This window comes from Phoxinus phoxinus, assembly GCF_949152265.1.
Source record: "Phoxinus phoxinus genome assembly, chromosome: 4".
NCBI classification, from domain to species: domain Eukaryota; kingdom Metazoa; phylum Chordata; class Actinopteri; order Cypriniformes; family Leuciscidae; genus Phoxinus; species Phoxinus phoxinus.
This window is the reverse complement of record NC_136879.1, coordinates 40,364,595-40,391,919: the sequence shown is the minus strand read 5'-3', so window position 1 is coordinate 40,391,919 and position 27,325 is coordinate 40,364,595. Positions and strand designations below refer to the sequence as shown.

The 27,325-nt window shown below is 37.5% G+C and overlaps 2 protein-coding genes across 12 annotated transcripts in view; one reads left to right on the top strand and one right to left on the bottom strand.

Annotated features, from left to right (window-relative positions):
- The window catches only part of LOC306997106 (uncharacterized protein), a 417,445-nt gene that overhangs the window by 120,712 nt on the left and 269,408 nt on the right, over positions 1 to 27,325 (top strand). The window lies entirely within an intron of this gene.
- On the bottom strand, positions 1,406 to 27,251 carry LOC306997113 (uncharacterized protein). 11 transcript variants are annotated; one of them, XM_079610214.1, is made up of 5 exons: positions 11,274 to 11,432; positions 9,260 to 9,364; positions 6,155 to 6,199; positions 5,738 to 5,972; positions 1,406 to 2,440 (listed from the first exon to the last, which is right to left on the bottom strand). In XM_079610214.1, the coding sequence occupies exons 4-5, from the start codon at positions 5,820 to 5,822 to the stop codon at positions 1,581 to 1,583; spliced, it is 945 nt and encodes a 314-aa protein (XP_079466340.1). In that variant the 5' UTR covers positions 5,823 to 5,972; positions 6,155 to 6,199; positions 9,260 to 9,364; positions 11,274 to 11,432; the 3' UTR covers positions 1,406 to 1,580. The 11 variants fall into 11 exon arrangements, 10 of the variants coding, with proteins under 10 accessions (XP_079466340.1, XP_079466342.1, XP_079466343.1 ...); XM_079610216.1 differs by lacking the exon at positions 11,274 to 11,432 and adding an exon at positions 10,913 to 11,258; XM_079610217.1 differs by lacking the exon at positions 11,274 to 11,432 and adding an exon at positions 9,737 to 10,898.

The window sequence follows — 27,325 nt, the reverse complement described above, 5'->3', positions numbered from 1 at the left end:
CAATGGGACGCGATGTAGTCAATCAAAAATCACAGCCAATCAGAAGAGCGTGAATTCGACAAGCTGGTGGCACTCTCAACTAAATGGATAAGTACATAATCAAAGTCATGAATCTTACACTATTTCAACACTATTAAAAAGACATACTGAGTTACTTAAACAATCATTGTCATAGAATACACTTGTCTGTTAACAATGAGTTGACAGTTTGAACGGTCTTGTTCACTTTTATTTATTTAGAAGATCTGAGGTGAATTGTTGCTTTCAGTACGGCTATAAGACACACACAAAATGATATGCAAACTCACACAGCCACTTTTAACATTAAATAAAGCACATAAACAGTAGCCTTCCTGAGATTAGCATACTTTATGTTCTCTGCGACGTCGCAGAAATAGGAACCGTTTCTAAAATAGAAAATCGTCACGTGTCGCGGCTGCTTAGGACAAAACCTGGGATTAACATGGAAACGATACCTTTTAATGCATGTCATGGCTGGTTAGGACACGGTGTAAAAAATTTAGGCACTGACAGTGACAAGAAAGCCTATTCTTTAAATTTGTTTACGGCCAACAGTTGTAAACTTTTTTTTTTTTACAAATAAATGAAAAGCCTGTTGAAATTAACAACATCTCCCCTCTTGCTCTCACAGATTTAATTTATGATTGTCAGTGTAATAATAATGCGTCTATTCCTAAGATCAAGCGGCCTCATTCTTTCAGTTTTTTAAATACATGACCCTGAGAATAACTTATTTTTTAAATACTGTAAATGGTAGATTTTGGCTATATATTTGATGCTGATGTATGGTATTTCTAAAGTGTTAAAAAGGAAAAAAAAACATTACCAATGTATACCGAAAACCCGTGACCACAGAGCCGTGACACAAACCGAACCGAGGATTTTGTGAACCGTTCCACCTCTACAAAACACCCATGGCCCTGTATCAATGTACAATGTCTGTTTGTATAATATAAACAACAAGAGTGAAATAACAGCACCACCACGGTAACCGAGCTGCTGCTGAAAAACATATTTGTTTCATTCCAATATAGTTGCCATTTCATTTCAAGACCTATGGATGGCAATGTTTGCTTTTTCTAACAAAATCACACATTGTCAGTGAAATGGTAATTTTATTTGGTGTTATTATACAGAGCTTATAGACATTTATAGACGCATATAAAATAATTTTATATTGCAGAGAAATGTGTAGATTTTTTTAATACATCTGTTTATGTAATAGCAGGTTTTATGTAACAAACAAAAGTAAAACAAAAACTCCATATTAAAAAAAAAACTTTAGGAAAAAGTTGCTTTATATTTCTTACATTTTTTTCCAGTCTCTTTTAATTTTGATATTTCTTTAAATAAACGTTCAATCAAAGAATATTTTTTAAAAAAAAATTCTCCAACAAATTTAATAGTTTATTAGTTAACTATCAACACATTTACTTTATGTGAATCTCACATGATTTACATGGAAGTTTTGGATCTGAAGAAAACATTTGCTCGCTGTGACACAGAACAATGCTTTTTAATATGAGACACTAGATTCTTTGATTGAAACTCTTCTCACTTTAAGTACAGTAGTACGGTTTCTCTCCAGTATGAAGTCGCTCGTGTGATTTCAGGTTGGCAGACTGATTGAAACTTTTGTCACAATATGAGCACTTGTAAGGTTTTTCTCCAGTATGAATTCTTTGATGCTGTTTCAAATGACTAGATGTAGTAAACCCCTTCCCACAGTCACCACACACATGATCTCTCACTTCATTATGCATTTTCTGGTGCCGTTTAAATCCTTCCAGCCTTGCAAAACTCTTTCCACATACAGAACACAAGTGAGGCATCTCCTCTGAATGAACATTCAGGTGTTTTTTTAGATGTGTTGATGAAATAAACTCTTTACCACACTTATCACAGATAAATGTTTTTTCTCCAGAGTGACGGAGCAGATGAATTCTGAGATCAGATGAATATGTGTAACTCTTTCCACACTGAGTGCATGTATAAGGTTTCTCTCCAGTGTGAATTCTCATGTGTGTTCTAAGGTCTCCTTTTTGTATGAAACTCTTTTCACACTGAGGGCATATATACGGTTTCTCTCCAGTGTGAATTCTCATGTGTATCTTAAGGTATCCCTTTTGTACGAAACTCTTTTCACAATGAGGGCATGCATGTGGTTTCTCTCCAGAATGCATTATTAAGTGTGTCTTGAGGTATCCTTTTTGTGTGAAACTCTTTCCACACTGAGGACATGCATACGGTTTCTCACCATTGTGAATTCTTAAGTGTGCCTGAAGGTTTCCTTTTTGTTGGAAAATCTTTCCACACTGAGTGCAGTTGTGCAGCTTTTTGGCTTTTCCTCTTTGAGTTATAAAGAAAGGATGTTCCTCCTCCTCTTCATTCAGTTCTTGCTCTTTCACTTCCACCTGGTCTAAAATACACATCAAGTTAGAATCAGTTCAGGTGAATCCTTATTTAATAGCAGAAAGCAACATATATCAGGTTTCAGATCTTTCATGTGGCAAAGGTTTGTTCTATCATTCACTTGTTGATATAGTTAAAATATGGTTGTAATTAGATATCGACTGATTCATCGGTTTTGCCGATATACGAGTAATCAGTTATCGCCAAAAATAATTAATTTGTTGACTAGATGCTGCATTAGCAGAGAAAAAACAGATGTATGTTTGCCGTCGAGGCTGAGAGGATTAACATTAGAAGTACCTCAAGCGGTTAACAGAATATGATAAAAACACACCCAAACTTGATCTAAATGTTTAATGTCGCAATTGTTACCATCTATTTGCATTAGTTTATATCCAGCTGGTCACTTTTATGCATTCATTAGCCGGCGAAGTTGCATATTTAAAGCTAGTGACGGGATTGCTTTCTCATCATTGATACGTTCATGTAGCCGACAGAAACAAACAAATCAAAAAACGCATTCGATTTCAGTTATTTTTTTATCACTACAATACATATTGTTATTTTGATTAGATAATCTTTAAAGGGTTAGTTCACATAAAAATAATGTCATTAATGACTCACCCTCATGTCGTTCTAAGCCCGTAAGACCTCCGTTCATCTTCGGAACACAGTTTAAGATATTTTAGATTTAGTCCGAGAGATTTCTGTCCCTCCATTGAAGCTGTATATACAGTATACTGTCCATGTCCATAAAGGTAATATAAACATCATCAAAGTAGTCCATGTGACATCAGTGGGTTAGTTAGAAGTTTTTGAAGCATCGAAAATACTTTTTGGTCCAAAAATAACACAAAATAAGACTTTATTCAGCATTGTATTCTCTCCCGGGTCTGTTGTGAATCTGCGTTCAGGACTCCGCAGTGACGCTGCTGACGTAAGACGCTGATGACGTGTTATCTGGTGCGCCCGAGCTTCGTTTACAGTCTGAGGGAGACACGCTATATTCAAGCTATTCTACATTGTTTGCGTGGATATCATTTTTTTAATGGTGCGTAAGTGTGCATGTCGCGGATGAGACACTTTTACAGCGTGCGTTTCCCTCAGTCTATAAATGAAGCTCGGGCGCACCAGATAACACGTCATCAGCGTCTTACGCCATCAGCGTAACTGTGAAGGATTGACAACAGACCCGGGAGAGAATACAATGCTGAATAAAGTCTTATTTTGTGTTATTTTTGGACCAAAAAGTATTTGATGCTTCAAAAACTTCTAACTAACCCACTGATGTCATATGGACTACTTTGATGATGTTTATATTACCTTTATGGACATGGACAGTATACTGTATATACAGCTTCAATGGAGGGACAGAAATCTCTCGGACTAAATCTAAAATATCTTAAACTGTGTTCCGAAGATGAACGGAGGTCTTACGGGCTTAGAACGACATGAGGGTGAGTCATTAATGACATTATTTTCATTTTTGGGTGAACTAACCCTTTAAGTATTCTAAAATAGAAGCAAATAAAGTGAGAGATACATGTAATGTAGGTCTACTAATTTTAATGCTCTGGCCTTAGCAGATATTTAAAAATGACCATCTTTGAGCATTGCAGACTCTTTGTATTTATATGAAATGGTAACACTTTACAATAAGATTGCATTTTCAGCATTAACTAAGTTTAATAAATGTTGTAGAAGTATTGTTCATTGTTATTTAGTTTATTTCAACATTTACTAAAAGACTACATTTTCAAGTTTAAATTTTGTATTTATCTGATAATTTTAGATAATGTACTATGAACTAACATGAAATTCTATTGCTCAAATATTAATACATGCTGTAAAAATGTAGGCTACATTGCATAATATAGTTCACGAAAGCTCGCTAATACATCGTTGTTAACAAATGAGACTTGCACAGTGTGAACTTATGTGTGCACCTATGACATTTAAGTATGTTTCTAGGTTATAGCTAATAAAACACATTAGACCTGTAATATTTTAATGTTTATAATATTTTCTGTAGAATTCGTTTTGTAGAACTTCTCATTTTAATATATGCATATTTATATATTTATTTAATTTAGTACATTTCAGTTCAGCACTGTTTTACTTGAAATGTGTTAAGTTTTTTTTAAAATTCAGTACCCATTTAAAAAAAATATTGGTTGATTAATCGGTTATCGGCAAGTAGAGGTCAACCGATAGTGGATTTTACCGATACCGATATTTAGGTTTGACCGTACATGCCGATAACTGATTATTCAACCGATATTTTTTTTAAATGGATACTGGATAAAAATAAAAAAACATAACACTTCAAGTAAAACAGTGCTGAACTGAAATGTGCTAAATAAAATAAATATATAAATATGAATATTAAAATGAGAAGTTCTATACAGACAATAATTTAAACATTAAAATATTACAGGTTTCGTTATCTATAACCTAGAAACATACGTAAATTTCATAGGTAACACTTTGGAAGTCCCATTTGTTAACAAGGATGTACAAGCTAGCTTTCATGAACTATATGCATTATACAATATATGTTTTTACTGCATGTATTATTAATATGAGCAATACAATTTTACCTTCATGTTAGTTCATAGTACATTAACCAAGGTAATAACAGATACAATATGAATTAAAACTCAATTTCAAATGCATTAGTAAATGTTGAAATTAACAAACTAACAACGAACGATACTTCTACAACTTTTATTAACCTTAGTTAATGCTAAAAATTTAATCTTATTGTTATTCCTCACAGCCTCGATGGCAAAAATACTTCTGTTCTTTCTCTTAATGCAGCATCTAGTCAACAAATGAATTACTTTATAATGATATGGCAATATGTAATTTAGTGATCTGTATTCATACCGTTTCGCTGTCAGTGTTTTAAATGTGCGTCTGAAGTGTCAGTGCTCTCTGTGCAGCTTGTAATCTCTGTGCCAGTGATAGTGTTTATTTGTATTTTTGTATAATACCAGCAGTCTCTTCTCAGCCGCTCCAGCAACGGACGCAACCTGGAAAAACTATCGGTGTGATAGTTCCACCAATCAACTGTCAGCAACGATATATCGGCAAAACCGATGAATCTGTCGACCTCTATCAGCAAGTACAGTCAAACCTAGTTATCGGTATCGGTAAAATCCACTATCGGTCGACCTCTAGTTATAATAAAAAGGTTATGATCATTTAGATGTCTTTCTCTATCATTTATCATCCATATACTGCTTATTAATTCACATCCACCAAAGCAGTCAACAATGAAGAATCAAGAATGGACACCAACCTATTTGTTCCTCAGTATCTTCATGTTTTATTCTGGATGGTTCTGGATCCCTCATGTCTTCAATCTCCTCTTTAATAAACTCCATCTTTAACAGTCACACAGATTTCAGCTGCTACTCCTGGAGTTTGTCCTTCTCTTGTAGGATGATGGGAATATTCCCAGTATTTATTGGTGAATTGTTGTGGGAGGGGCTTCACTGCAGGTGTGAACTGTGATCACTGTGTTTTTATCCAATCTGCATTTAAAAAGTACATGGACATTAAACTGTTAAACTGAGCAGCTCAAAAGCCCTATTGTCACTGAAAGTTCCTGTTTTCAGCTCATTCATTATGGTGATGTCTGAGATCTTCTGTAAATTGGCACATTAAGCTCATTTTATTGGTGTCAAGAGGCTGAAACAAACTACAGCATCATCACCTTTGAAATTTCACTTCAGTTCTCGTCTTTGCTCTTTCATCGGTTCTGAAACATATTAAAACATTAAGTTGTTAGAATGATGTAATCTGAAAAATAATGTGAACATATTTGCTGTACATAGTAAGGCTAAATATTTTTTACTATATAACAAATCAAGAAAGAAGCAAGTTCATCTTTGTGTTTGTGTTACAAATAAATATTACTACATCGCTGGATTAAAATGAACCCAAATGGGTTTATAGTGAAACCCATAAATGTTATAGGTTCCACTTTATTTCGATAGTCCACTTTAGACATTCCTATTAACTATAAGTAACTTTGTAACTACAAGTCAATGTATTCTACTAACACAAACCCTAACACCTAACCTTAACCTAACAGTCTACTGACAGTCTGAGTCTACTAATACTCTAATGAGAGTTAGTTGACGTGTAGTTGCAAAGTAACTTATAGTTAGTGAAATGTCTAAAGTGGACTATCGAAATAAAGTGGAACCATCTTGGACATTATAAAATCCCTTTTACACACACAGAATGGCTATCAAAAGGTACACATTTATTAAAAACTGTTAACACAGTCAAAAGTAACAACGTGCATGTGAGAAGAAAACAAAAAAGTACTGCAAATCAACAGCCACACAGTTTTCAGTTCAATTTAATTTATTTTAACAGTTCAATAAACATTGATGAATATAACCTGAATTTAAGACCAAATTAGACTTTTTTTGCATATTGCATTCAAATCCAGAATTAAAACAAATATGTTTAGCTGTGCATTTACTGAATGAGCATTGTGCCACTGAAATATATCTAAATTACGTCATATGCTCTCATTGACAAATGCGGAACAATTAGTTCATGCGTTCATGACCTCAAGGCTAGATTATTGTAATGCTCTACTGGGTGGTTGCCCTGCACGCTTAACAAACAAACTACAGCTAGTTCAAAACGCAGCAGCTCGAGTTCTTACCAGAACTAGGAAGTATGACCTTATTAGCCCCGTTCTGTCAACACTGCATTGGCTGCCTATTAAACATTGTATAAATTCTTAAATATTGCTGATCACTTACAAAGCACTAAATGGTTTAGCTCCGCAGTACTTGAGCGAGCTCTTAACGCATTATAGTCCTTCACGTCTATTGCGATCTCAAAATTCCGGCCAGTTAATAATACCTAGAATATCAAAATCGACTGCTGGCGGAAGATCCTTTTCCTATTTAGCACCAAAACTTTGGAACAGTCTTCCTACCATTGTCTGGGAAGCAGACACACTCTGTCAGTTCAAAGCTAGATTAAAGTCACATCTCTTTGACCTAGTATTCACATAACACATTATAGACTTCTATAACTCAATGCTAGGCTGCATAGATTAGGTCAACCGGAAATCTGGGAACACTTCCCTTAAATCCTGATGTACTCGTTACATCATAAGAAGAATGGCATCTACGCTAATTTTTGTGTCTTTGTTTATCCCGAGGTTTTCCCGCAGCCTGGAAGTCTGGACCCGATGACAACGCAGTGCTGAAGTGCCAACTAGCCTCTCCCTATGTAGGATCCCTTTACCACTCTACAGATAAAGCGTTGTCGGGATAATTACGGTTTCGCGTATCTACCCCGAAGTGATAAAATTCTGTATCAAAATTTGTAAGGCCAGACAAGTAGTTTGTTAAGGCTTGGTTTGTAGGGAATTACAAACATGCGCACATATATTCAAACGCACATGACTATAGAATTCATTCTTGATGCGCACGTGAGCGCCATCAGCGTTTCTCACAGGTTCGTGTTTAAAGTCTGTGTAGAGAGAACAGTGTCGTCTTAGCGGTCTCTAATTTAATAACTAATGATCCTTGCGACGGAAGTGAATCAATCAAAACTAACTTTAGCTGAAAAAAAAACATTATTCAAGAACTGCTATAAAGCCAAAACAATCTGTTACCTTAAATTATTCGTTTATCACTGTAAAGCTGCTTTGAAACAATCTACATTGTTAAAAGCTAACAAGTAAACCAAATTTAAGTTCACTCAACTTTAAACATTACTATAAATCCATATGCTTTGTTGCATACTTTCCTGTAAAGCTTTGAAACAATCACTATTGTAAAAAGCGCTTTATAAATAAAGGTGATTTGACTTGACTATGATATGAACAGATATAATTTAGGATTTTATTCATATATAAATATTGGTATGGATTACTTCAAGTCAAGTCACCATTATTTATATAGCACTTTTTAAAATACAGATTTTGTTCAAAGCAGCTTTACAATGATAAGAGGAAAATAATGCAACTAAGTTTGTTTCGGCCGTACAGCAGATGTAGAAGAAAATAGCGTGCTTAATTTTCTACAATAACTTTATATTTTTGAAGCTTGTAAATTTTGATTATCTAGACTGTAAATGGATCAACAAAAAATTATGATCATATAAAAAATATCTTTATTTGTGTTCCGAACGTAGACAAAAGTCTTGTGTGTTTGGAACGACATGAGGGCGAGTAAATTATTTTTGTGTGAACTGTTCCTTTAAGAAAAGAAAGAACAAGGAAGATGACTCCTCTCCAAAGTCGGTTTGAGTTCTGCAATGAACAACACGGATATCAATTATTTAAATACAATGTGAAAAAGAAGGCATACTGTTGCATAAAAATGAGTGCTGGGCAACGATTAATCGTGATTAATCGTATCCAAAATAAAAGTTTGTGTTTATATAATATATGTGTTGGTACTGTGTATAATTATTTTGTATATATAAATACACACATATGCATGTATATATTTAAGAAATAAAATATGTATATATATATTCAGTGTATACATGCAAATATTTCTTAAATATCTACATTCATATGGGTGTAATACAAAATAATTATACACAGTACCCGCACATACATTATGTAAACACAAACTTTTATTCTGGTTGCGATTAATCGTGATTAAACGTTTTCCAGTTAAAGTAAACAGGCAGGAGACAACAGAAACATTTTCTAAAAATAAACTCAGAATGGAACAATCCTAGGTCTCTGGCTTTGTACGTCTACAAAAAAAAGAACATGGTTTTACCCTTAATTATATAATGATAACGACAAGGAATTTGAACCTTTCCTTACCATAAACCGTCTTTTCCTCTGTACTGAAGAAGCTGAAAAAATCCTCGCACAGACGTCGCCTGTGTCAATTACTCCCGGCGCGGGCAAAATTAATGCGCAACGAGTCTGAAATATTACATGCAAAACATTCATTTTAACAATTATCACTTCAACAGCATCAAAATAATTCAACCTTTTTTGCATATTGCTGTTTAATTTCCTTATGGGAAACTAAGTTCATTACACTCGGGTTAATAAAAATAATTAAATGTAAACCTCTCTATTAACGTACTTAAAAAAAAAAAAAACTGGTAAACATGACATAAGAAACCCACTATATTAAAAGTGTATCTTCAGTTCAATAAAAGAGGCTGTTAGGTTGTTAAAACCATGAATATTCCCATATACAGCTCTTTTCTTGCTTTTACTGCATTCCAAGAAACCTTGGGCAAAAACAATTGATAAGGACTTTAATTTATTATCTTTAGGCCTACTTACCATAAACCACTCGCTTCCACCTGAAGAAGCTGAAAAAATGGCGGCTTCTCTCACTCGTGTCGCCTGTGTTGTTAACGTGAAATGCATGCTCTCTTTCACGTCCGCGTTCCCAACCCACTAGCGTTGTGTTACAGATTAAGAACGATTTTCAACCAAAATTGGGTTGAATCAACCCAGCCTCATTATCCCAAAAGTCTCAACCCAACGTTTTTTAATTAAATTTAATAATTTTTCAATAAAAACACTAAGTAAACATTATTAATATATATTAATATTATAGTCGCGGACGCTAGCTCTCGGCATCTCGAAAACGCCACGATGATATTGATCCTCATTTTAGTTCTCCTTTTGTCCCAAAGTCTGCTTGCCAGGATCCATAATGTTTGAACGAAACTAAAACAGCGCGAGTGTACCGCTAGACGTAACGCAGTTGTCCACGTCTGTCGCCATGGCATTACGAGCAGAAACCAGGGATAAAATCTTTAGGAACTTTTGGGATATTGTAAGTAGACTACACAACTGCAGGAAATATGCACTGTGCAAGTGATTTTTGGATATTTTATTACAAAAATCTTACATATTGTACGTTTAACTTAATTTTATTTATCTAATATTATTATCGACTTAATTTTATTGTTGACCTAACATGTTTGCTTAAATTAATGCATAGCATACAAATAAAAGAACGTGAATTTGTACATTTTAGTGTGTTTGAGAGACAAAAGCCTTCCAGAGACAGTAATACATGGTTAAATGACTGACTGGGTGATATTAATAATATAGTATATTATTAATAATATAGTATATTATTAATAATAACAACAAATAATGAATGCGTTTAATAATAAACGCTGAGAAAACTCTACTCACAACAAGTACTTAATTTTTTTAATCTGAATGTGTTATCCAGATTACAGTAATCAGTTACTAGCCAGCAGTCTGTATGCATATAAGCATACTGTGTGTGTGTGTACACACTAATCAAATTAAAGACTAAATTCAGCTCTAGATTGGAGCACTAGCCTTATTTAGGCCTAGCTCTTTATTATGGACCATTATTAATATTGTTAATCAATGTTAACATAAATTCTTACATTAGAAACTAAGAAGATGTCGTGTTAATTATACATAAATACTAAACCTGAGCACATAATGTGTTAATTAGAAGTTAAATACCTCATATCCCAAGTCGGTTCATGTCATATCACGTGTGGCAACAACATACTGACTGGAAATATCCAGCGAAAATGCTCCACAACTGTCCTTCATTCAAACTCTTACACGGTCGTTAAAGCATCTTGGATTAAACTTAACAAATAGTAAAATTGAAAGCTCTGTTTATATGAGCCCTAAACTTTGCGATTCAATGCGCATACTAGTTTACATGTGTATTACATTGTCTGAATCCAAACAAACATTAAGCGCATGCGCAGTGCGTCAGTCGCCGCGTTCAGAACCGGAGAAAGACAGACAAAAAACTGACGTCACAAGATAATTTTTTAGCTAATTTCAGTCTCTTCTAGGGCCGTATACTCACCAATGAGGTCCGGATCTCGACATTTTTGTGTATATAATAGAAGTATATAATAAATGTCGTGAAATAATTGCCAGATCTTAACTCTACTTTGGTTCTGCAAGGATATTATACAACGCCAGGATAACCGTCAGTCTCATCTGAGCTCCTCAGTCTAACAGCGCTCGTCACTGTCAACATGGCTGAGATGACCAATCAAATCCAAGTAGGCGGGGCTTATTGTTCACAGACGCTGCTTTTTTTTATTTTAATTTTTTTTTTTAATTAAGAAACAGATAAATATACAAATACATTCAGGAGAACGTAGAAGACGTAAAACAAAAGACAAAGGATACATAGAAAATAAAATATTAAGTAGGCCTATACATTTTTATAGGGAAACAATACTAACAAGAGATAGATCATTTTTGTTAAACAAAAAAACTATATATGACAGAAAGCTGGTTAAACCTCAGCATCAGAGCCATTACAAAAGATTTGTTCATAGAGTTTCAGGAATCTAGCACATTTTGTATTGCTAGTTAAGCTATAAGATTTAAGCAGTGAGTCTACTTTAACCAAAAAATGTGAGAGAGTATAGGAAGTGAGTCCATACATTTGTTTATGGATGAAAAATTTGCCAAACAAAATAAAAAAGTTACAAATATATTATTTAGATGTGTTGGAGTCAGTGCAATAACAAATAATATCTTTCAAATTAAAAGAGTGTGCATAAATGGGGGTTGTATTTAAATGAGAATACGAGATACCAATACCAATTTACCAGAATAAAATAAGTGTATCAATGTTTCATCCTCGTCACCACAAAACAAACAAGTACTAGAAATATCAATATATTTGGACACCGTTGCATTAACAGTGAGTGTATATCTTATGTAGTATTTTAAAGCGGACTTATTTGGTCTTGTTGGGGGCAAAAACTTGTTGCCTCTAGGGCAAATTAGGTCTTTTTGTTCACCTGGCGGATATGTTTATTATTAGATTTCTTAACATAAATGCGAATGCCATCTAATAACAAAGCCGATTCTTTCGTGTCTTTTTGGTTATAATATGTGTCTCTTAACCAGTTGCACAAGACCTGAATAGCTTTAACCACATATTGTATTATTTAAAATGAATAGGGAAGTCATGGATAGTCATGAAGCGTTCAGACAAGATGTTACTAGAATTGTCAAATAAAGAAAGGATAGAAATTAAATCGGGGAAACTGGGAAAAAAGAGAGATTTGTTCAGTTATATTCATATTATTCCACAATAAAACTAAGAAAGCTTAAAGCTTAAAAACTAAGAAATTCACCAAAAGACGAATAAGGCTGACACATCTGAAATTAGCCAATTAATCTTTGTGTGTGTGGGTATATACACTATGTTGCCAAAAGTATTGTGTCACCCTCCAAATCATTGAATTCAGGTGTTCCAATCCCTTCCATGGCCACAGTTTAATAAAATCAAGCACATACGCATGCAGACTGCTTCTACAAACATTTGTGAAAGAATGGGTCACTCTCAGGAGCTCAGTGAATTCAAATGTGGTACCGTGATAGGTTGCCTGTGCCATAAGTTTATTCGTAAAATTTCCTCACTATTACATATTCCAACAGCAACTCAACCACGAAGTGCTAGGCCATGTAAAATCACAGAGCGGGGTCAGCGCACAGTGTGCAAAAGTAGCCAACTTTCTGCAGAGTCAATAACTACAGACCTCTAAACTTTGTGTGGCCTTCAGATTAGCTCAAGAACAGTGCGTAGAGCTTCATGGAATGGGTTTCCATGACCGAGCAGCTGCATCCAAGCCTTATATCAGCCTAAGTGCAATGCAAAGCGTCGGATGCAGTGGTGTAATGCACGCCGCCACTGGACGTATATCTCCGAGCAGTGGAGACGTGTTCTCTGGAGTGACGAGTCACGCTTCTCTGTCTGGAAATCCAATGGACTAGTGTGGGTTTGATGGTTGCCAGGAGAACGGTACTTGCCTGACTCTATTGTGCAAAGTGTAAAGTTTGGTGAAGAGGGGATTATGGTGAGTGGTCTGTTTTTTAGGGGTTGGGATTGGCCCCTTAGTTCCAGTGAAATTAACTCTTAATGCTTCAGTATACCAAGACATTTTGGAAAATTTCATGCTACCAACTTTGTGGGAACAGTTTGGGGATGGCCCCTTCCTGTTCCTACAAGACTGCGCACCAGTGCACAAAGCAAGAACTTTACTGAACTTGAATGGCCTGCACAGAATCCTGACCTCAACCTGATTGAACACCTTTGGGATGAATTAGAGTGGAGACTGCGAGCCAGGCCTTCTCGTCCAACATCAGTGCCTGACCTCACAAATGCACTTCTAGAAGAATGGTAAAAAAATTCTCATAAACACACTCCTAAAACTTGTGGAAAGCCTTTCCAGAAGAGTTGAAGCTGTTATAGCAATAAGGGTGGGTCAACTCCATATTAAACTCTACAGATTAAGAATGAGATGTCATTAAAGTTCATGTGAATGTAAAGGCAGACATTTAAAGGCAGGAGCGAGGAGGAAACCAGCAGCTACAGAGTCTGTTCCAGTGAGAGAAATTCCTGACTCCGTTCCAGTGATGGCTCCAGCCCCAGACCAGAGTCCGCTCCCATTCAAAATTCCATAACTCCTTTAAAAATATATATATTGGGGGAAGGGGTGGCAGTACTATATGTTCTCGGCCAAAGTGGTCAAGCCAAGATCCCTGATCAAGGCCTCCCTGGCTTCCTGAACTGCCGGCGCCGCCACTGATCAGCTTCCAGGGTGTCCACCCTCCCACCACTATAGATGTATTATGCCGCGAGGACATGCCTTCCGAGAGGCTCTGTCACCTGTTGAGTTAATAAATCAACACATGCTGGTAACCAGACAGACGCGTAGACTGGTGGAACCAGTCATGGCTCCCCAAGTTGATGGCACTGCTAGCAGCAGGTCCCTGGCCAATTCCCCTGAGAAAGGACCTCCTTTCCCAGGCGAAGGGCACGATTTGGCACCCCCAACCCGAGCTGTGGGCCCTCCATGTCTGGCCCCACAACTGGAACCTACGAGCCTGCGGGGAGGTATTAGAGTATTAAGCACTATTTCTGAGGCTGAGGCTAGAGTCCCGTCTACAAGATGCCTCTAAGACCTTAAACGGTATTTCTTCTCTGACTGGTGCACAGTCTGGAATGAAGACCCAGCGTCCTGTGATGTTTCACTGGTGCTGTCTTTTTTGCAGGAGCTTCTGTACAAGGGGTGCACCCCTTTCACGCTCAAAGTTTATGTGGCGGCCACAGCATAGCATAGCAGTCTATAGACCGGAACGATTTAGTAATTTGTTTCTTGAAGGGGACCAGAAGACTGAACCTGCTTCACCCCCTACAAACACAAACCTACTGGTTGGAGGACATGGCAGCTTCCAATTAATTAGTATAAGTCGTCTAGCCAACAGTGTGCAAAGTGCAATATTATGCATCTCTAAAGCTGTAAGTTTAACATTTTCCGGAAGAACCCATAATAAAGCTTACTTAGTGATTCGTTTCTTGACGGGGACAAGAAGACTGAACCCTGCCTCACCCCGTTATTATTCCAACATAGGACCTGTCTACAGTCCTTAAGGCCCTCAGGGGCCTGCCTTTCGAGCTGCTTCAGTCGGCCAAGCTGCAACCCTTTTGCTGAAGTCTGCCCTTCTGCTAGCCCTAGCATCAGTCAAACGAGTGGGTGACTTGCACGAGCTCTCTGTGAACGTGTCTTGCCTTAAGTTTCAGCCCAACACCTGTAAATTTGTCCTCAAACCAATACTGGTTATGTGCCTAAGATGCTCTCCACTCCGTTCAGAGCAGAGGTAATTTATTCTCTCTGCTCTTCCCATTTCTGAGGATGAGCAAGAGTTGCACTTACCCAGCCCGGTTTGGGTATATATATTGAGTGCTCTGCCCAGTTCAGGCCATCGGAGCAGCTTTTTCGTGTGCTTTGGAGGACACACCAAAAGGCATCCGGTCGCAAAGCAGAGATTATAGGGAGTGGATGCAATTACGCTAGTTTACGCTTTTATGGGCCTCCAGTGCCTCATGGGAGTCAGGGCCCACTCCACCAGAGGCATGGCCTCCTCCTGGGCAGGGTCCAGTGGAGTATCCATTGGCGACATATGTGCACAGACGTCCCTGCTCTGCAAGCACGGGTCCTGTCTGTTTAGCTTGGCCTTTAACTCTATGCGAGTTAAGCCCGCTCAGAACAATGTCCCTCAAAGCTCCGACCTCATGGTCTGAGCCCCTTAGTCTCGGAGGAATGCCTTCGCCCTAGAGCCCTGCATTTCAGCCCGAGCCCGACGGGCCCCGACTTATTTACGCCCCTAGGGCCGGGCTTCGGGCCAATTTTCACGTCATAGTTCACACGCGGGCCGGGCCTCGGGCCTGTTTTAGGCTTATCCTTCTTTTTATAGCCTATTTTAGACATGTATTAAAATTAAATATGAGAAGTTGACGATGGAAAAACAAACATAGAAAGACGTTTTACACCTATCACACTGACATATGACTGACACATGACAGTCTGCTCGCGCTCGTGCACACACACACGCACGCACACAGGTTTCCCGGCGGCGCGACCCAAGATTTGCGCGACCAGCTCGCTGTTTTTAGTGTCCCCGCCAGCAGCAGAAGTATAGCGAGCGTGACTTCAGCGCAGCTGGAATAGTTCAAGATAGTTCGGGCTGACTGGATTAAAACCTTCCACTGTGGATGCTGTGATTTTTCTTCACGATGCTCTGTAACTGTTCTTAGCCATGTTAGGGGCTGTCCGCTGTCTTGTTGGCTTTCGTTTGAAAACTACTTTATTTTCATCAGTCTGTTGGAAACTATTGGAAATAAGAATGGCCATGTTCTGTAGTGAAGACTTGATTTTTGAGGTAAGATAATGTGCATGTTTGTTTTTAATTTAATGCCATTTATTTGATTTGTTTAGATTGTAGGCTATAGCTCATTTCGTTTGCGAGCGCTGTTGCGACTGTGAGCAGCAGAGCAGTTTGCCTCAGCTTTTAAAAAATATAATAAACGTTTAAACTATAACTGTCTATGTGTGATATGCTTAAGGTGTTTTATGGATTTTATTGTAGCCAAGTAAAGTGTTGATTTGAGAGGCTAAATGGATCAAACATGTTTAACTCGCTGTCGGCTGCTTGGTCGTCAATAAAAAAACAAAAAGAAACCGAACATTTGTCTAAATTAACTTAATAAAGAAATGATAAGAAACATAACTAACAAAACGGAACTATTTTAATGGCTGCAAATAGTTAGTTTGCCCTAGGCCAGGCTACATGCCTATATTTAAAAAAAAAAAAAAAAAAAACGGGCTCGGGTCGGACTCGGGCTGATAATTATGATGAGCTGTCGGACACGGGCCGGGCTAGGGCCTGAGCGTCTCGGGCCAGGGCCGGGCTAGGGCCTAGATTTGAGGCCCGTGCAGGGCTCTACTTCGCCCTATCTTAGCCTTGCTACCTTCAGGGTCACGATCGTCGTTCTGTGTTTATAGTACGGCATTATTGGATTGTGTTCACAAAGAGAAGATTTTTCCACAACAATCGTTGTAGGAAGTTTTCCATGTCTGAGCAGAAAAGGGGCGAGGTGCTCATCGGCTCCCCTCTTGTATAGGCTTTACAAAACACACATGGTCCTGTATCAATGTAAAATATCTGTTTGTATATAATAAACAACAAAATAGTGAAATAACAGCATGTTTAACCGAGCTGCTGAAAAACATATTTCTCATTCCAATATATTGTTCTGTTTCATTTCAGAATCTAGGATGGCAATGCGGTGTACGTCAAAGTCGTACGTGGTGTACGACTTTATAAATTATTTATATGATTTTTTTTTATATACATATGTATTGAAATGAATGTGACGAATAAATGACAAATCAGTAAAAAATAATAATAATAATCCACAACACTAACGTCAAAGAACACAGGTTTATTTTACCATGCATTTGCTTTATCTGATTGGATTTGTAGATAACTTTTGCTCACAAAAACACACATTGTCAGTGAAAACGTACATTTATTTGTTGTTATTGTACAGAACATAAAGACACATATAAAATACTTTTATATTGCACAGAAATGTGTAGACTTTTTAATACATCTGTTTATGAAATAACAATGGTTGATTTTATGTAACAAACAAAAGTAAAAAAACTCCATATTAAATAAAAAAACTTAATTGAAAGAATTGCTTCATATGTTGACAAATGACTGATTTTTTTTTCTCTTACATTTGTTTCCCGTCTCTTTTCATTTCAATATTTCTTTAAGTAAGCGTTCAATCAAAGAATAATTCAATCATTTTCTTTTTCTCCAACATTTAAAACATTTAATAATGTATTGGTTAATTAACAACACATTTACTTTATGTGAATCTCACATGATTTACTTGGACGTTTTGGATCTGAAGAAAACATTTGCTTGTTGTTGTGACACAGAACAATGCTTTTTAAAGGGGTGGTTGGTTATGATTTCACTTTTCTAACTTTAGTTAGTGTGTAATGTTGCTTTTTGATCATAAACAACATCTGCAAATTTACAATGCTTAAAGTTCAAGGCAAAGGAAAATATTTGCTTTTAAAGAAATCATTTTAAGGACTACAACAAACGGCTGGTAGGGACTACACGACATTCCTCACGGGTTATTGACATCACCAACCCTAAAATTTACATAAGCCCCGCCCCCGGAACACGCAGTCCATGTTGAGAAGAGGAAGAGTTGTTGTAGTCGAGCACATTTGTGAGTCAGCTCAAACTGTAGCATCTGTCTTTTCACATGCAATAGAAAGTCACTGTGTGCATCTTACAACAGTTCCTATACGAGCAATTTTATAGATTATCATGACAGAATATGCTAATTAAAGATAGTTAACTCCACATCAGCAACATAAATGCATCAAATAACCATTCAGAGACGTCCTGTTGCATTCTACATGTTGCCACTTCTTCTTGAGTATCTCCATCTTTGTCTGACTCTGGTTTAAACATAAAAGGCACAACAGTTTCAGACATTTTAGTGCATGTCAGCGTTAAGTAATCGGAGCTGCTAACACACGAGCTCTTGAAACTCCGCCCTCTGCAGCAGCTCATTTGCATTTAAAGCGACAGACACAAAAACGGTGCGTTTTTGCTCCCCCTTGAAAAGTGACCACTTTAACATGCTATATAAAAATATCTGCAGGGTATTTTGAGCTAAAACTTCACATACACACTCTGGGGAGATAAGAGATTTATTTTACATCTTGTGAAAAGGGCATTATACCACCTCTTTAATATGAGTCACAAGATTCTTTGATTGGGCAAAACTCTTCTCACTTTAAGTACAGTACGGCTTTTCTCCAGTATGAACTCGCTCGTGTGATTTCAAGTGTCCAGACTGAGTGAAACTCTGGTCACAATATGAGCACTTGTAAGGTCTTTCTCCAGTATGAATTCTTTGATGCTGTTTTAGATGACTAGATGTAGAAAATCCCTTCCCACATTCACAACATACATGATCTCTCACTTTATTATGTCTTTTCTGGTGCTGTTTTAATCCTTCCAGCCTGGAAAAACTCTTTCCACATAGAGAACACAAGTGAGGCCTCTCATCTAAATGAACATGCAGGTGTTTATTTAGATGTGATGATGAAATAAACACTTTTCCACATTGATCACAGATAAATGGTTTTTCTCCAGAGTGAATGCGTAGATGAATTCTGAGATCAGATAAATATGTGAAACTCCTTCCACACTGAGTGCATGTATATGGTTTCTCTCCAGTGTGAATTCTCATGTGTATATTAAGGTCTCCTTTTTGTGTGAAACTCTTTCCACATTGAGTGCATGTATACGGTCTCTCTCCAGTGTGACTTCTCATGTGTATATTAAGGTCTCCTTTTTGTGTAAAACTCTTTTCACACTGAGTGCATGTATATGGTTTCTCTCCAGTATGAATTCTTAAGTGTGTCTTAAGGTTTCCTTTTTGTCTGAAACTCTTTCCACATTGAGGGCATATATACTGTTTCTCATCATTGTGAATTATTAAGTGTGTTTTGAGGTTTCCTTTTTGTCTGAAACTCTTTCCACACTGAGTGCAGGTGTGCAGATTTTTAGCTTTTGCTCTTTGAGTTTTAAAGAAATGAGGTTCCTCCTCCTCTTCATTCAGTTCTTGTCTTTGCTCTTTCACTCTCACCTGGTCTAAAATACACAGAAATACAGTTAAAATCAGTTCAAGTGAACCCCTTATTTAATAGCAGAAAGCAACAGAGATCAGGTTTCAGATCTTCCATGTGGCTAGTCATTTGTTAATACACTAAACAAAATAATAAACGTAACACTTTTGTTTTTGCCCCCATTTTTCATGAGCTGAACTCAAACATAAAAGGCCTATTTCTCTCAAATATTGTTCACAAATCTGTCTAAATCTGTATTAGTGAGCACTTCTCCTTTGCTGAGATAATCCATCCACCTCACAGGTGTGACATATCAAGATGCTGATTAGACAGCATGATTATTGCACAGGTGTGCCTTAGGCTGGCCACAATAAAAGGCCACTCTAAAATGTGCAGTTTTACTGAATTGGGCGAAAACAAGCCAGTATCTGGTGTGACCACCATTTGCCTCACGCAGTGCAACAGATCTCCTCCGCATAGAGTTGATCAGGTTGTTGATTGTGGCCTGTGGTATGTCCATAACATACCCCTGCCCATACCATAACCCCACCGTCACCATGGGCCATTCGATCCACAACGTTGACATCAGCAAACCGCTCACCCACACGAAGCCATACACGCTGTCTGCCATCTGCCCTGTACAGTGAAAACCGGGATTCATCCGTGAAGAGAACACCTTTCCAAAGTGCCAGACGCCATCGAGGTCCTGCGCTGGTGTGGTTACACGTTGTATGCGATTGTGAGGCCGGTTGGATGTACTGCCATATTCTCTGAAACGCCTTTGGAAACGGTTTATGGTAGAGAAATGAACATTTAATTTACGGGCAACAGCTCTGGTGGACATTCCTGCAATCAGCATGCCAATTGCATGCTCCCTCAAAACTTGCGACATCTGTGGCATTGTGTGGCCTTTTATTGTGGCCAGCCTAAGGCACACCTGTGCAATAATCATGCTGTCTAATCAGCATCTTGATATGCCACACCTGTGAGGTGGATGGATTATCTCGGCAAAGGAGAAGTGCTCACTAATACAGATTTAGACAGATTTGTGAACAATATTTGAGAGAAATAGGCCGTTTGTGTACATAGACAAAGGGCCCTATTTTAACGATCTGAAACGCAAGTGTCAAAGCCCAAAGCACAAGTAACTTTGTGGGCGGGTCTTGGGCGCTGTTGCTATTTTCCCGGCGGGATAAATGCCTCTTGAGCCCAGCGCGATAAATGCCTCTTGGGCCCGGCGCAAATCTAAAAGGGGTTGGTCTGAAGTAGCTTCATTATTCATAGGTGTGGTTTGGGCGTAACGTGAAATAAACCAATCAGAGCGTCCTCTCACATTCCCTTTAAGAGCAGGTGCGCTTGTTCCAACGCGGATTGCTATTATAACGGCGGATTTGCCGGCGCACGCCAGGAGCGGTTCACAGCCAAGGAGACCGACGTTCTCGTCAGGGCCGTAAAACACAGAGAAGTGACATTGGGGATGATGGGAGAAACCCACCCAAATTAGCTTCGGTTAAACAGGCGTATAATTTGGGTAAATGTGTAGCCTAATCTAGATTTTTTTATCTAGATTGATTTTTTTCACATCTTCACGGACACAACTACGATTACCCTCGTGTGTTAATATTTTTCCTTTTATGTAAATATTTTTCCTTGTAATAATGTATGATTGGCAAAAATGAAAACTGCTGCGTCTGTTTATATTAGAGAATCAAAGTGGATGCGTGTTAACACGCTACATTATGGCCAAGCACGCGCCCTTAAAATACCATATCACTAACGCGCAACGCACCACTGTCTTTAGACTGGGTTTTTCCTGGTCAGTGGCGGAATTGCTTTCTAAAACTGGAAAATAGCACCAGGGAACTTTTGCGCTGGAACACGCCTCCTCTTTTCGCTGAACCTCCCCCCGAGCGCAAGTTCATTACCTAATTTACTGACGTGCGGAAAAGCGGAGGGAAAAGTCCGCTGTGCAAAATAGGAATGATAAATGCGTCAGTGTACAAAGTCAATTGCGCTGGGTGCAAGATAGGGCCCAAAGTCTTAGGTCTTTGAGTTCAGCTCATGAAAAATGGGGGCAAAAAAAAAAGTGTTGCGTTTATAATTTTGTTCAGTGTAGTTAGAATATGTTTTACAACTGATACAAGGTTATGTTCATTCAGATGTATTTCTCTATCATTTATCATCCACATACTGCTTATTAATTCACATCTACCAAAGCAGTCAACAATGAAGAATCAAGAATGGACACCAACCTATTTGTTCCTCAGTATCTTCATGTTTTATTCTGGATGGTTCTGGATCACTCATGTCTTCAATCTCCTCTTTAATAAACTCCATCTTTAACAGTCACACAGATTTCAGCTGCTACTCCTGGAGTTTGTCCTTCTCTTGTAGGATGATGGGAATATTCTGTGAACTGTGATCACTGTGTTTTTATCCAATCTGTATTTAAAAAGTGTATCATGTTTAACTGAGCAGCTGAAAAGATGTCTGATATCTTCTGTAAATTGGCACATTAAGCTCATTGTATTGGTATCAAGAGGCTGAAACAAACTACAGCATCATCACCTTTGAAATTTCACTTCAGTTCTTGTCTTTGCTGTTTCTCTTTCATCTGGTCTGAAACATATTAAAACATTAAGTTGTTAGAATGATGTAATGAGAAAAATAAAGTTTATACCAATGTTTTTTAATCACATTCTTGATCGCTTGACTGTGTGCAGAATAAGTAGTGGTACAAACTACAGAGTGGGACTTCTTTTGTTTGTCCGATATATAGGACAATTCTTGTACTTTCTCCAAAGCGATATCCAGCCATTTTTTTTCAGATAACCCCTAAGAACAAAGCGCTTATACATTATCACCAATTGTTGTTCAAAATCTAATGAGCAAGGCTCCGGAAGTGATCTCTCGCGCGTGTACGTCACTCATTGTTTACACCAGAACCTATGCACAGAACAGAGATTGTAGGTAGGATGGCTAATAGAAATGATACTAGTTTGCGCTTATCCGGGATGTTTAAACCGATGTAAAAAAAATACATTTACATAAGCTCGCGCGAACTCATCCGGGAGACCACTTCCGGAGCATTCCGGCGCTCTACGGCGCTTGCGCAGACTAAGTAAACAGATCAGATGGACGTGGTTGTGTAAAAGAGATAAAAACTATATAAATACTGTTCGTTTTATCACACAAACCGCTTGTTTCGTGTCTAAGGCCATTAATGTGCACTTACGATGGGACATTTTTTTTATTTGGACTTTTCTCTGCATGCTATTAGAGACATCTCTGCATGCTTTTGGAGACAGTACCTATAGACCTGCATTATATGACTGACAGACAAGAACGGTTTGACCTAAAAATATCAAAATTGAAACTACTGCGGAGACAAAGACACCTACATCTTGGATGCACTTCAGGTAAGCTAAAACATACCAAAATTTTATTTCAAAGTGAACTATCCCTTTAAGTGCGCGGCATGTAGACACATCGGTAGAAGATGTTCTTCCTTTCGCAGTAGCATAACGAACCGTACATAAGAACAAACAATTTGGTATGCACTTCTACCAATGTAGGCTAGACACGTATCATTGAACATATGAGCGCTATCAGAAGGAAAGACCAAAAATCTCCATTGCGCGTCATTTTAATGAGATGTCCCATTCGATCTCGGAATTAAATTTCATATAAAATAAATTTAGTTGTTATAACATATAACACAGTCGCGTAGGGGTGGTAATTTGGAGCGAGACTTTTGCAGAGGGAATGTACATGGATTTTTTACCTAAAATGTCGATATCCTTTGGACATGAATGAGGAATATACTCTCAATTGTTTTCTATTTCTATAAATGTTGTTTCATTATGCATTGCAATGTCTAATCGTGTGACGTCGTGTAGGGATGATGAGAATAATATTTTGTGATATTCAATGATGGGAATGAGTATTTATGTTCATATTGATGGTCAGATTAAACAACATTTTTGTTTCAATAAAAATGTTTTGAATAGAGGATTTTTTGTGATATGTATATAATCATGTAGACCAGCGATTCCCAACCCCCGGTCCCCGGACCGGTGCCGGTCCGTGAACCCGTTTGTACCAGGCCTTGAAATATTACCAGATTTTTATATATATATAAAATTTTTATTTTTATATATATTTTTATATATATTTTTTTGAGCGAATTGCGATTGCTTAGCGTCTCATTGGTTCTGGACATATGGTATCTGACCGGATTTTAAAGCGCGGAGCACGTGAAGTGGCAGAGAACTATGTGGGGAGATGATCGGGTCCCAGCAAACTTCCATGGCCCATTTAATTGCGGACTGTTTGTGTAAAAGAAAGGGCGATGACCAACTCGAAAAGGAAAAGCAGGTCAAGCTTCAATCGTAATACAATGCCTCATATATAAGATATGGATTTACGTCAACAGGCGATTCTGTGGCGCCAAATCCATTGTGTTGTTTGTGGTGAAATACTCTGCAATGAAGCCGTCAAAACAATCCGTGTCCTAACTACACACAACGCAACACGCGATAAAATGCGTATTTTCCATGTTGATCAGTTTTTGTCCTAACCACACGCGACGATTCTATTTTAGAAACTGTTTCTATTTTTCTGTGACGTCGCACTGGAACAACAATCACAAAGTGTGGGAATGATAATCTCAGGCACTGTTTATGTGCTTTATTTAATGTTAAAAGCATGTAATGTGACTTTTAATATAATTTGTAGCTGTAAAAGCAACAATGGATCATTTACCTCAGATCTTGAAATTAAACAAATGGAAACAAGAACGTTCAAACTGTGAACAAACAAGTTATTTGACAAAGATTGTTTTAGTAAATCAGTAGCCTATGTATTTGAATACTGTGTGGTGTAATATTTGTGAATTTGTTTATGTAGCTACTAGCTAGGGATGGGACGGTATGAAAATTTCATATCACGATTATAGTGACCAAAATTATCATGATTATCAATATTATCACGGTTTTGTTAAAACGAGATGAAAGTGTTCAAAAAGAACTGATGCACTGAAAACATTTCAACAAGTTTTATATTAGAAAATCAACAAACAACAAATAAAACAAGCACTTTTTTAAAGCAAGATTCTATTCTGTGGCATTTCCTTCATTATAATGACCGTCGTCAATAGCAACGCATTATAACACAGCGCACATCCATGAATCACATTCACAATGGACGCGCTCTCTCGTTTCATTCAAATACAACTTGCCGTCTTGCGTCTCCATTTTTGATTGTATTAAAAATTAAATCAGAGTTGATTTATTGTTTACAGAGTTTGATAATATTGTTGTGATCTTGTCTGGACGATTGTTTTGTACGCTGTACAAAATGGATTTATAAACAGTTAAGATTTAAAACATTAATCTCAATTCAATATGTCATTACGTGGTAAAAAAAAAATCGGTGTAACTAATAATTGTACAATGAATCTATTATTATCTCTTAAATGTCACTCTTAATAATAGTCTTGTTTGAACTTGTTCGTTCGTCTTTGGCTCAAAGCCGTACCTGCTGCAAACTTTTCTTCGCGGAAGCTTCACGTTTATTTCAAGTGAGTGAGATAAAATATTTCATCTCAAAACAACATTTTGTCCCCAATTATTTCCCAGACGTAGTTTTGGTAATGAGGTCAAAGTTAACTTGCCTTGCGTTTGCTATACAACAGTGGGTGCTGGTCACACAAGACGACTCGGCAGATTTAAAGTGTTTCTGTTGCAGCGACTTTTTGTTCTGCAGACAGGGTGGCCATCCTCCATTAAGTTTCCCTCAGGACTTTTGTAAAAGCCAAAATATGACCACACCTCTGATTTGTTCCTCTTAAAAGGCTGAAAAATCTCCCGAGAATGGTCACTGCCATCCGCCATTCCTTCTCGAATTTAACAAATCCAACATTGCGCGCTGCGACCCGTTTCAGGCTGTTGCTGGCTGGACAGGATTTACAGTGAGCTATTAAAATCGCGATAATCAAACACGGTTTTAATGATAATTAAATTTTAAACGATAATACTAACCGTCAGTACATTTTATCGTGGTTTATCGTGAAACCGGTAATCGTCCCATCCCTACTACTAGCTACTTATCAATTTTCTTGCGATTCCCGTCAAGATTACTCTCTGGTGCTGTGTTCTGATTGGCTCTGGGGTTTGATTGATTTGTAGAGTGGACAGACAAATTTATGTATTTGTTGCACTATTAACAAACAGAAGAAGTCGATACATACAAGAAATATAAACAATCTTTCAAAACAAAAAATAAATTATGGTTTGGACAGACAAATTATTTGTCGCTGGATCTTATCACATCGCGTCTGGTTAGGACACGGTGTTAGTGAGTGAGTGCTGTGGGAGTTGCTTTTGAAATGGGCCTAATTGAATGGGAGAAAAGGGAAACATTTTGTGAACTTAAAGTTGAAAAAGATTGCTATATTCATACAATTAGCCTTAGGTGCCACCTAGTTCATTACATGCAAATAAATGATAGTCTGTTACTGCTTTACACAGTGCTATGTTTCAAAACGATGCATCTTAAAATTGAGTTATTAAAATTGACAACTGGTCCCTGGAAATGTTTTTATGAATATGCTGGTCCCTGGCACAATAAAGGTTAGGAACCCCTGATGTAGACTATTGATGTAAATATTTGTGTATGGGATAAAATCAGATTCCGGTACATGTTACATGCCGGATTGCGGTAATTAGTGTTTAAATGACCGCCGTGTAGCCTACACTTGATAACACATGACACTGATGAAGGGTTGAACCCGAAAACGTTTTGCACTCTTGCACTTTTTTGTACTTTATTTGTGGCCTCTGGACAATAAAACATATTTTTTCTTATTTATATATAATATAAATTATGCATAAATATATATTCATTCAGTGTATACATGCAACTATTTATTTATCTTGTGTGTGTGTGTGTGTATAGGCTATATAGGCTACTAATCAAATTAAAGACTAAATTGACCTCTAGATTAAAGCACTAGCCTTAGATCTACATTATGTACCATTATTAATATTGTTAATCAATGTTAACATACATTCTTACATTAGAAACTAAGAAGATTTACATATTAACACTAAACCTGAGCACATAATGTGTTAATTAACATTCATACCTCATATCTCAAGCTGGTTCATCATCTTTCACGTCTGGCGACAACATACTGACTGAAAATATCCAGCATCCAGCGAAAATACTCCACAACTGTCCTTCATTCAGGTTACACGGTCGTTAAAGCATCTTGGAATAAAATTAACAAATAGTATACTGGTCTTTAAACTTTCAGCGCTCGTGTCCCTCTTCTGCGCATCCTCTGTTTGTTCTCTTGGATTTACATGGCAAACTAGAAACCTTTTTAGTGTATTACTGCCACCTATTGGATATATGCACTCATTTTTGTAATTGAATCCAATCCGATTTTAAATTCTGAAAGCTCTGTTTATATGAACCATAAACTTTGCGATTCAATGCGCATATTAGTTTACATGTGTATTACGTGCAGTCTGAATCCAAACAAACATTAAGCGCATGCGCAGTGCGTCAGTCAGAACCGGAGAAAGACAGACAAAAAACGGACGTCACAAGATATTTTCTCTTCTAGGGCCGTATTACTCACCAATAAGGTCCGGACCTCGACATTTTATAATAGAAGTATAATAAAGGTCGTGAAATAATTGCCAGATCTTAACTCTACTTTGGTTCTGCAAGGATATTGTACAACGCCAGGATAACCGTCCTTCTCATCTGAGCTCCTCAGTCTAACAGCGCTCGTCACTGTCAACATGGCTGAGATGACCAATCAAATCCAAGTGGGCGGGGCTTATTGTTCACAGACGCTGCTGAGCGCGAA

What these genes read in the sequence shown, in the direction of transcription:
- LOC306997113 (XM_079610213.1), bottom strand. Translation starts at nt 21,780, where the DNA reads ATGGAGTTTATTAAAGAGGAGATTGAAGACATGAGTGATCCAGAACCA. An exon ending in AGATACTGAGGAACAAATAG is followed by an intron (nt 19,469 to 21,695) that starts GTTGGTGTCCAT and finishes TGTGTATTTTAG; the next exon opens with ACCAGGTGAGAGTGAAAGAG.